The sequence below is a fragment of the Crassostrea angulata genome, chromosome 10 (assembly GCF_025612915.1).
Source record: "Crassostrea angulata isolate pt1a10 chromosome 10, ASM2561291v2, whole genome shotgun sequence".
In the NCBI taxonomy this organism is placed as follows: Eukaryota; Metazoa; Mollusca; class Bivalvia; order Ostreida; family Ostreidae; genus Magallana; species Magallana angulata.
In genome coordinates this window covers 16,203,895-16,215,042 of record NC_069120.1, presented here as the reverse complement: position 1 = coordinate 16,215,042, position 11,148 = coordinate 16,203,895, and the positions used below count along the sequence as shown (strand labels likewise).

Below are 11,148 nucleotides of genomic sequence, written 5' to 3'. Positions count from 1 at the left end.
AATTTTTGGTTCATTTTTCCACCCTCTATAGATAAGAAGGTTCGATAAACATGTACATGTATACAGATATTTTCATTGGTTGATAGGCCTCAGTTTTCTGATTACATCTACATCTGCATATTAAAGAGCATTAGATTTCTTGCAATACATAAAACCACAGTAAAGATTTCTCTTCTTAATTTGTATGCATTCCTTTTCATCGTGTAAAGATAAATGGCATTTGATGAGATGTTACACATATTAGTATACACTGATTTACAACATTTATGCGGGTGGGTGTCGCTAAGAAAAAAAATGTGAGACATTCTTTAGAAACATTAAGCACTGTGTTTAAATTGATCTGGCTCCAAATCGATCTTCTCCCAGTCCTCAAGAAAATGAAATTTAAATACCAGATTCATTTCGTGGGTAAATAATTATTTGAACTTGAAGCTTATCGTTCAGAAAGAGAAGAAATGAGTTGGAGTACATCCACTTGAACTTAGGTTTTTAATAATAATAAGTATAAAAACAAATCTTGACATTGCGAAACATATCCACCATCAAAGAATAACAGACTGAGCGCTAAGAAGCCTAAGATAAATAAAAACGAAAACATTAAGGTAGTTCTATCTCTTCATCGTCCTTTTCGAATTTTTCTTGTTCATAGAGAATTTCCTCTAAATTGTACACTCTTATAATATTTCTGTCACTTCCAGTAAAGTTATGAGACACTATCAGTGTTTTTTCTAATGGTTGGGTACAGATATGGAAAGGTAGTTTTCCTTCGTCAGACACCAAAGTTCCAACGTCCATTCCATCTTTTGTAATCATGTGTATCTTGGCATATCCAATGCTAACCACAAACAATAGATTGTCACATTCAGCAATTCCCCCGACGGACGCAGGCACGGGACACTCCCAAATCACCTCACCCGTGAAAGACACGCTCAGAAGTTTGGTTCCGTTTACATAGTCTCTGTCTGATATGTAGAACCGGTCAAGATCCGAGTCTAAAAGCAGCGTAAAGCCAGGAGTTATGGCTCTGTTTGCGATAGTTTTCAAGTCGATCGCTTGCATTTCGTCACACGAAAGGTGGAAAATCTGAACTTGATGATCGGAACTCATGAGAACCCCGATGTATTTGCCATTTGAGTGAACTGCAAAACCCGTATGGTTAATTTCCACTTCTTCCTCCATCTTTGGAACAATGGTTTCATCTTCGTTGATCTCTACGTCCCAGTACTGGAGTTTTTTCCCTGCTATCGTGGCGAAAGATTTCTCGGACACCACTGTGACTCCAACACAATCTCGAGTTACGGGTACTGTCCATTTCAGCTCTAGATTATTGTCAAACAGCTTCAACATCCTGTTTTCCACATCTGCCACCAGGGTACTGACCTCGTTTGTGAAAGCTGACAACCCTGTGACCTTGCAGTCCTTTTCCTCTGGTAGTTTCACCGAAACTTCCTTTAGCAGAAGTGTGGACATTTTGATAGCGTCTTTATCAGCCTTGTTCTCCTCGTCGTCGCTATCCTCGTACGTGTAGTCGCTATCTTCCTCTTTCGTGGGTTCCTGCTTCGCCAAGCTTGAAAAATTTCGATGGCCTAACTGTCCTTTATGTTTTTCGGAACAAGCATCGCACATTGGTATACGACAGTCATTGCACATGAGACTGGCGGTCTGTCTAACTCGCCTAGTCCAACAACTTTCACAATTGTGCGTAATGATATACGAAGACATTGTAAAGGATAGGGATTATACACACCACTTTCAATGTCTTGATAGATTAGGTTTCTATTTGATTAGGCCCGTTTTATTTAAACATCATTTATTCTTTTGTACCTGTGGAGATAAATAGGTATACGTGTTTAGGCCTTGTTACCTAGCTATACTTACATAACGAAATTCAATATCTTTCCTATCTGAAATTGAATTTAAATCCGCGAGGATTTTTAAAACTTTTGACAGTAAATGATAAGAACGAAATTAATTTCAAATTTTAACCCAAGAACTATGAAAATATGCCGGTAGCTTATGAATGTGAAACTTTAAACTTCAGAGCATATTAATAAGTTAGGTGATTTAAACATTTATTTCTTACCAAGAATAGAGCCTTCATGCACATTCTTGAACGTTCCACCGGGTTTTGTTTTTCGATGGTTGGTTTGTTTTCAGCTGTCATCGTTGATTGTTATGTTGAGTAATAAACAAGGACACCTGGTTTGCATGTAAGAGTGAATGGCTAGAACTGGCCATACCTGGATACAATGCGGGGTGCAGTAAGTTTTGGAGGGATTACAACACACGACCCCGGATTGCACATAAACAGTTTAAATGGAAACAATAGAAATCATTAGACACAAATGGTTTGTTTGTAAGCTTAGGTAAACCTTCGTTAATCCTTTTCGCTAGATCAGGTTTTATTTTCTTAGGACTTATAATGAAAAAAATCAATTTCATATTTATAATATAGTCCCAATGAACTCCGATATGACCAGATGAATCTTATTAAATTACTTTCATCAGGACAGTAAACATTTTAAGAATAAATGTAATTCACATAAATTTCTTAATTTCATTATATAAACGTTATCGGACAATTTCAGTATTAAAAAAAACCCACACTTTTAAAAACCATCCATAGATAGTTCAATGTCTTTTGTCTCTTACATTGAATATGCTACACACTCAACGTCAGTGCGGGTAGATGTCATTAGATATGCAATGACTGTGTCCTATTATTGATAAACATCAAATACGGTTTTAACATTGGTCTGGCTCCAATCTGCTCTTATCCTTCAGAAAATGAAATTAAATAACAGTTTAATTTTGTTGATAATTAGTTATAATATACCGCCAGGGAGCGACAGCTTAAATACTAATTGACAGTATTACACAGAGGTGTGTTTCTATCGGGTGTAACATGTTTTTAAAGGTAAAAAAAAACTAAGAAATTATAACCATAACATGAAAACTAGTGTTCCTATACAATAATAAATAGAAGGCGACATATTCAGCATAAAAACTAAAACAAAATTTATTAGGCGATTTTCTTCAGAAATGTAATTATTACCGACCCTTTGATCGTGTTAAATTTTAATCAGATGCAGCAGATCATACAAGGAATTAAACTTAACGCGTATAGTTCTGGTTTGTAATTTATTGTTAAGCATACCGCAATATTATTGTCGAACACATTGTGATAGCGATAATCTAGATGTTTGTATTTTTAAAATTTTGTTCGAGTTTACGTCTCTTAAATGTTTTTAACATGTATATAAATAATAAAGTCTTTATATTGTTCTGTCTATCTATAAGTTTTGGGAGGAAATCACTTTATTTATATGTCCGAGCGATGAATTACCATGAAGAGGTTTACACTGCAATAAATAGAGTTGCTATTAACGTCACATAATGTTCATTTCAATATTCTTTATGTTAAATCCACCTTTATTTTGAGTAAGATAAAGTGGCTGCGCTATTCTAAAGACGCTTGCATCCATTTGAATTTCGCGAAAGAAAAAAAGTCAGAGGACATCCACGTGATTTTCTATTTTGATTAACACTGAGTATATATAAACATATTTTGAGATTGAAGCACACACCCACCATTAAAGAATGGCCCCTTGTTCCATCATCCCACTGAGCTCTTCATATTTTTTATGCAAGTAGAGACTTTCCTCTAAATTGTACACTCTTATAATATTTCTGTCACTTCCAGTAAAGTTATAAGACACAAACAATGTTTTTTCAAGTGGTTGAGTACAGATATGGAAAGGAAGTTGTCCTTCGTCAGTTACCAAATTTCCAATGTCCATCCCATCTTTTGTAATAATGTGTATCTTGGCATATCCGATGCTAACTACAAACAGCAGATTGTCACATTCAGCAATTCCCCCGACGGACGCAGGCACGGGACACTCCCAAATCACCTCACCCGTAAAAGACACGCTCAGAAGTTTGGTTCCTTTATCATAGTCTCTGTCTGAGATGTAGAAACGGTCAAGATCCGAGTCTAATAGCAGCGTAAAGCCAGGAGTTATGGCTCTGTTTGCGATAGTTTTCAAGTCAATCGCTTGCATCTTGTCACACGAAAGGTGGAAAATCTGAACTTGATGATCGGAACTCATGAGAACCCCGATGTATTTGCCATTTGAGTGAACTGCAAAACCCGTGTGTTTTAATTGTACTTCTTCCTCTATCTTCAGAACAATGGTTCCATCTTCGTTGGTTTCTATGCCCCAATACTGGAGTTTTTTTCTCGCTATGGTGGCGAAGGATTTCTCAGACACCACTGTGACTCCCATGCAATCTCGAGACACATGAACTTTCCATTTAAACTCATATTTATTGTCAAACAGCTTCAACATGTTGTTTTCCACATCTGCCACCAGGGTACTAATCTCGTTTGTGAACGCTGACAACCCTGTGACTTTGCAATCCTTTTCCTCTGGTAGTTTCACCGAAACTTCCTTTAGCAGAACTGTGGACATTTTGATGGCCCTCTTATTTGTCTGGCTATTTTTGACGTCGTTATCCTCTTTTGTGTTGTCTGTATTTCCTCTTTCGTTGTAATTCCTGCTTCACATAGCTCCAAAAATATTGCAGACCTAACTGTCCTTTATCTTCTTAGACTAAGCATCGCCAGTAAGTATACAGCAGTCGTTAAATGAGGAACGTATCCAACAACTTTCACAATCGTGCATATGATATAGGTAAACATTATGAAGGATAAGTATGGCAGGCCAAATTCACAAAAATAAGCTAAACATAGTTTCACTGAAAGTTGATAAACTATGTTTATCGACTGTAATCTATTATATACTAAAAGTTAAAGGATCGTTGTACTAAGCTGTAGATAACAAGGTTCATATATTATTCCAAATTGTAACCATGGCAAGTCAATAATCTGTAACTCATACCAAAACAATTTTGCAACTGTAAACCATAAGTTTTTCTGATACGGCTTTACAATTTGTGAAATATGGTTTTTTACTTCTAACTAAAATTAATTAACAAATGTTAATTAAAGTTTACAATTTGTAAATCATAGCTATAGTTATTATCGATATTGATATAAAGATAAGATAAATTATAGTTTTACATTTGAAAAACACAGTTTAAGACAGGATATCTGGTTTTGTATCAGAGATGCACGATTGCTTGGGTGACTGTTTCACGACTCTAACCTATAGTTTACAAAATCATGTTTCATAATAGCTTTGTTCCTAAATAATAGATAGGTTCCTCAGGCGTTTAATTAGAAAATCAAAATTCACTAGTTTTTAGATTCATAAACTTTATGTAAAACGGTTATTAACTATAGGTACTAATGTGAACTCTAGTTTGTGGAAACAAACTATGATTAACAAATGTAATTCATAGTTTATATCTTAAAACTATATTTTACGATATAACGTTTGTTTGTGTTTGTTAGTAAAACTAACAGCTAGCTTTCATTTACGATCGATAATTATAATTAACGAATTTAAAACATAATTGATCTGATAGATACTGTGTGATTAACAACGGATTACCATAGTTAACGGATATAGATTATAGTTACATGTAACATCAGATGTGAATGTATATTTATTTACCAGGAACGTTTATTGTTAACGTTTATTTATAGGAGGAAAAACTTGAATTTTTTGTCCAAATTATTATATAGTTAGCAATCTGTTAATGTTAGTTTTTACAGTTTGGAAAACTTGTTATGTAATTGTGCAGCTATTTAAGCTCAATTTTGTTAATTTTGCGCTCCATACATAATGCTTATACACAAACCATCCGGTGGTACCACTTTACATGTAGATAGATTAATTGATGTCAGTTTTATTTAAACATCATTTATTCTTTTGTACCTGTTGAGATAAATACCGGTTCCTGTTTAGACCTTGTTACCCAGCATATTACGTAACGAAATTCAATATCTTTACTGTCTGAAATAGTATTTAAAGCCTTGGCTAACTTTTGACAGTTAGATCAATTCAATTTTAACTAAAGAACTAGGAAGTTACACAGGTAGTTCTACACCAGGAAAATTATACTTCGAAAGACGTACACCAGTAGTTTGGATTAAAGACCTATTTCAAGCACTAATTTATCATCATGCATATTCTTGATAGTTTCTCCAGGTTTTGTGTTTCTTTATAATTTGTTTGTTGACAGTTGTCATCTTGCATTGTTTTATTGAGTTATTGGAAGTGAGACTGAATTGATAGAGTAGTTCGATCTCATATTTCTATTACTGTCACAATGGTCTTAGTAAGTTCAGTCTATGTTTACAAATATGTTTTACTAATTAACAATTTTTATTGTCAATGAGTCTATGACTAATTAGTTATGGACTCATTGACAATTAAAAATTGTTAATTAGTAAAGGAAAAGAATAAGAAAATCATAATAAAAAGTTTCATATGTTTAAATATATTTTGCGTTGATATCTTATTTTCAAAATACTAGTACATATAGATATGATCAAATTTCAATACAAGGGCAATCACTTTTTAAGATATAGGGAGACAGTGTTTTGTTCAATTTTGTACGGTGTTTAAAAAATGTACAAAAATTGATATATTTCTAGAGCATGGCAGACTTTTTTTATACGTTAAAGCATGCATAGATCTTGTAAGTTTTTGTCGTGTTTTTAATTACGTAAAAAGTCAATGTCACTGCTTTCTTGGTCATTGCCACTGCTTTCATAGAAATAAGTATGGCTGCAGGCACTCGATATGGTGGAGGCTGTCCTCTTCTTGCAGAGACATTTTTTATGTTTTTATCTGTAAAATTTCAAGCACGGTGCTCTAGGGGTATTTCGAAGTGATAAATGAGATTTCGAGAAGAAAATAACTGTCTTGGTTTTTTGTCAAGACTTACAGAATATGTTTTTCCCTCCCCTACATCCTACCCACTTTAAAAAAAACACGATACTTTGAGCCGGGGTTTCATGTATAAAAAGACTGTCACCATTCACTATGCCTTGTACATAAGTTAGTCTAGCCTTACGTAAATTCATCTTATTTTATCTAAGTTGAGGTCGTATATTTATGTTAATGTCAGAGCGTTATTGAGTTTTAAATGACAATGATATGACAACTTCTGGAAACATTTTTGTTTGAAATGTAGATGACAGTGAAAGGGTTTTAAAAACTATTCCGACGAGTCCTTAATTGTTTGGATTTTAGTTGAGGTTCAGCAATACTTTTTCCCTTCAAAAGACATTCTTTGTTTTTGTCATAACAAGTTTTGAGCTTTGACTCCAAAAATATAGGTTTTTGTAAATACAAAAGGAAAACCAGTAATTTGTTATGAAAGAAATATATCAAACTGTTTATCGGCGTCAAGTTATCCCTTTAGCAATGCATGTTTGAAAAATGAAATAACCGACTTCTTTGCAAATAGATTAACGTTAATCCTTAAAGTGTTACGCAGTACATGTAAAATTAAATGTACATCTTGGATTTCGTCAAAATTCTTCAGCGCTTTCTTTTGTTAGCTATTATGGATCTCTCTCTCTCTCTCTCTCTCTCTCTCTCTCTCTCTCTCTCTCTCTGTGTGTGTACATGTGTGTGTGTGTGTGTGTTAAAGGCATGTTCTAGTGTCCCAGGGCTTGGTCTAGTTGATGAATAATGGCCTTGAACAAAAAAATACTTCAAAAGGAAGAAATGAAATCCTCCTCCCGGGGACGAACGACGCTCAAGCGACAGTGCATCAGCATTCAGTCTAGGATCACGGATTTGTGATAAACAGATAAGGTATTGTTTATAATTGTCTTTTACCCAAAAAAATGAATTTCATTAGAAAAATTTTGATTTATAAATTATTTAGATTTTCACTATCTATCTATCTATCTATCTATCTATCTATCTATCTATCTATCTATCTATCTATCTATCTATCTATCTATCTATCTATCTATCTATCTATCTATCACGAATCTAATTTTTTGCTAAGAACAATATTTAATTGTTTATTTCTAGAATATTTTAGGTAAAATATTTTTTATCTTTACATAGTATTTGCGTCCAAGATCCTACCATTTTCAGAAGGCCTGAAGTGTTTCATCACTATTGATTGCTAAACTTGTTTTTCAGATGAATTTCAACATTTTGCAATGCGGTGTTCTGTCCACTTTGTGTCTTATTCTATGTCCAAGTACAGTACAATCACTGGAACCCATCGATAGGCCTCCCTTTTACCTCAATGAACGAGAGTGCATGGACATGTTCCCAGAATCTTTACAAAAAGACGCCACCAATGCAAAGCTAAGGAAATCTGAAGAACCGTTTGATCTCTCTCTCGACCGGAAAGAATATAACCCAGATGCGTCTGTCACAGGTGACAAAGCTATAGAAAAATAATAAAGTACAAATACGTGCAGTATATTACACTAGTATATGTAACATGTCAAATGAAGTAACTAGGTTCGTGTTGTCCTCATCCTCTTTCATCTATGGCCAATATTTTGAAGCTTCGTGTTAGGAAATCAAACTAAATTTTATTTCAGTTAAAGTCTTTACAAAGGAGAGTTTCTTTCCTGAACAATCTATCTTTGGGATATTGCTGCAAGCCAGGGTGGCAAAGTGTGAGGGCAAGGATAATCAGAAAGCCATCGGAATATTTCAACGGACAGAACAACAGACAGACTTGGAGACTGTCAAGTGTGACAATTCACTTGCCAACGTAAGTCAAAGTCTCATACAAATATGTGCTTTTCTTTGAAAAATAATGTATTTACATGATGTTTTTTCATGAGGAGTTGTGAACGACGAATAATGGCATTATATAAAGATTCAGTTATAAAAAGGGAAATAATAATCTGAGCAAAAATGATCAGTTTAAATCGGTTTAATACTAGTATATTATTGTATAATGGACGTTTACGTTTACCTCACATGTAGCTTTATTGCATTGATATTTGAATTAAATATATATCTTATATTTTGTGGCAGGGGGTTGCTTTTAACGTCTTTGAAAAAGGTTTAGAAGAAGTGTCCATTAGCTGGACCCCGCCTTCTGCATCGGAAACTCGGACTCTTTATTTTGTGTAAGAACTTCAACAATGCTGTAATAACAAAAACTATCTTAAATACAGACAAATTTTGCGAAAGAAACTTTGTCGTTTTAACTTTAATTATGATTTGTTAAAACATCATTCACATAACTTGTTTCTTGTATAGAGCAACAGTATTGGGAGTCAATGAAACCTTCTACACGAACATAGCAAATGGCTTCATTGTCCATCACTCTAGTAACCACTCGCTTGAACCCAAGATGTGTCCACTTCGAAGTTTCTTCCATGAGAGTGGGTCCATATGTCTCAGGGGGTCCGAGCACCTGGTCTCAGCTCTTCTGTCTGTGTTGCTGCTTCTATTCAGATCATGAAACTACGTGTTTCAATGCGAGAGATGTGCAAAGATGGTCTTGCTACATATGAAATGTCTCTGGATTTATAACGCTGGGCCTCCAATTTATTCTTAGAACACTTTTATTATGTATTCATGGTATAAAACTACAATTTTATGAGTCATTAAAATGACCTAATGCAATTGGTGTTCGTCCGTCTGCGTGCAAGGTGCGTTAATAATGAAACATTCTTACTTCATTTTGAAAACCGCATCGCCAATTTCAATTGTGATTGTATGCATCGGGGGGGGGGGGGGGGTGTAAGAGGAACAAAATTTGTAAATATTATGACTCTTGCTCAACAGGGACCATACGGGCATGCACAGGCACGTGTTTCTAAAATCTACCCCATAGTATGCATGCTGTAGGATGAATTTGACTACAAAAACAAACGCCTGTGGGGTCATGGCTAAAATTGCCAACATTTGACCTTTTAAAAAAAGCTTCTCTACTATAACAAATCCGATTTTAAAAAACCTGATTTTATTGTTGTATAGACCAAGAAGGCCTCTACCGTTAATGAAAACACCCCCCCCCCCCCCCCCCAGTTGAGTAAGGGTATAGACTATAACCGATGGGCATGTAGGGTCAAAAAGGTCGTATAGAACTTGTATGATTGCATATTATGTTTAAAAATCTTCTTCTTTTGAGTTACTAGGAATAAAAACTTACTGGAAGGCATAGTTAGGAAGATCGTAAAACCGTCTACCAAAAATTGTAAATTTCACGACCGCTAGGTTTGGATGTATAGTATGTACATGTATATAGTCACTATATATGTAATGTTTAAAAGTCTTCTTCTTTTGTTCTGCTGTAAAATATATAAATATTCTAATATGAATATGATAAATACACATTTAGAGGAGATAATGAAGCTGTCTATCAAAAGTCAGGATATCATGATATCCATTAATTGTGGTAAGAGTTCAGTCTCGAAAGTGGATTAAAAGGGCGTATGGGTATTGCATTCATATGAAGAAAGATATTAAATTTGTACATCCAAATGTATAGATTTCACAGTTACTTTTTCTCATATGTTAGATTTGATTTATATGAGATTTCCTGACAGGTTTATGAATGAGCTATGGTACTCAGGTGACCGTTCAGGCCTGTGGGCCTCTCATTTAAAAATGTTATGTCGCTTAAATATATTAATTGTGTATTCACGTTTAATGATTTAAAGTAAAGAAAGTACCACATACCAATATAGGTAATAATATCAGACCGCATGACAAACGGAGCATTAATGTCATTTATGTACAGTATGTACAGGTATTATTGAATTGGGGTTGTATTGAATAAATACTGTAGTTGTTTTGACATTAAATTATGATTTTCTCAAACTTTTTGTCTCTGTTTTTTTTTTTTGGTTGCAAGTAACAAAATAATAATATGCAATTATTATAATAGCCACATGAGCATATCAAGAAAAATATTTAAGTGGTATACCAAATACTTATAGATTTCTTAATTCTTTTTTGGAATAACGAAGGGGGGGGGGGTACCATATGTTTAAATTATCGCCCATAGAATATAGCTAGAAGATTCCTTTTGGAATGACGAAGGGGGGGGGGGGGGTACCATATGTTTAAATTATCGCCCATAGAATATAGCTAGAAGATTCCCTGACAGATCTATGTACGTGCTATATGGTAGTAAGATGATCATTCTGTTTTGTGAGCCGCTTATTTAAAATTGCTATATTGCTTAAAGTATATAAATTGAAATAACACTTTAAATGATTTCGAGCATAGAAAG

The 11,148-nt window shown here is 34.4% G+C and overlaps 3 protein-coding genes across 3 annotated transcripts; 1 reads left to right on the top strand and 2 right to left on the bottom strand.

The window, feature by feature from the left end:
* Window positions 1–160: 160 nt before the first annotated feature.
* Window positions 161–2,220, bottom strand: LOC128166800 (uncharacterized). The gene is made up of 2 exons (XM_052832183.1): window positions 2,084–2,220; window positions 161–1,824 (listed from the first exon to the last, which is right to left on the bottom strand). The coding sequence occupies exon 2, from the start codon at window positions 1,720–1,722 to the stop codon at window positions 598–600; it is 1,125 nt and encodes a 374-aa protein (XP_052688143.1). The 5' UTR covers window positions 1,723–1,824; window positions 2,084–2,220; the 3' UTR covers window positions 161–597.
* A 194-nt stretch (window positions 2,221–2,414) lies between these two features.
* Window positions 2,415–6,749, bottom strand: LOC128164952 (uncharacterized). The gene is made up of 3 exons (XM_052829074.1): window positions 6,712–6,749; window positions 3,592–4,560; window positions 2,415–2,778 (listed from the first exon to the last, which is right to left on the bottom strand). Exons 1-2 carry the CDS (start codon window positions 6,747–6,749, stop codon window positions 3,594–3,596), a joined length of 1,005 nt encoding a protein of 334 aa, XP_052685034.1. The 3' UTR covers window positions 2,415–2,778; window positions 3,592–3,593.
* An 851-nt stretch (window positions 6,750–7,600) lies between these two features.
* LOC128167181 (uncharacterized) lies at window positions 7,601–9,911 on the top strand. The gene is made up of 5 exons (XM_052832755.1): window positions 7,601–7,739; window positions 8,079–8,322; window positions 8,492–8,667; window positions 8,937–9,031; window positions 9,165–9,911. The coding sequence occupies exons 2-5, from the start codon at window positions 8,079–8,081 to the stop codon at window positions 9,367–9,369; spliced, it is 720 nt and encodes a 239-aa protein (XP_052688715.1). The 5' UTR covers window positions 7,601–7,739; the 3' UTR covers window positions 9,370–9,911.
* The last annotated feature ends 1,237 nt before the right edge of the window (window positions 9,912–11,148 follow it).

Bases quoted from the DNA above. Each gene is read 5' to 3' on its own strand.
- LOC128164952 (XM_052829074.1), bottom strand. From the start codon at position 6,749: ATGTCTCTGCAAGAAGAGGACAGCCTCCACCATATCGA. The intron at 4,561-6,711 runs GTGCCTGCAGCC...TATGTGAAGCAG, and splicing joins GACAGCCTCCACCATATCGA to GAATTACAACGAAAGAGGAA.
- LOC128166800 (XM_052832183.1), bottom strand. From the start codon at position 1,722: ATGTCTTCGTATATCATTACGCACAATTGTGAAAGTTGTTGGACTAGG.
- LOC128167181 (XM_052832755.1), top strand. From the start codon at position 8,079: ATGAATTTCAACATTTTGCAATGCGGTGTTCTGTCCACTTTGTGTCTT. The intron at 8,323-8,491 runs GTGACAAAGCTA...ATTTTATTTCAG, and splicing joins CCCAGATGCGTCTGTCACAG to TTAAAGTCTTTACAAAGGAG. The intron at 8,668-8,936 runs GTAAGTCAAAGT...ATTTTGTGGCAG, and splicing joins GTGACAATTCACTTGCCAAC to GGGGTTGCTTTTAACGTCTT.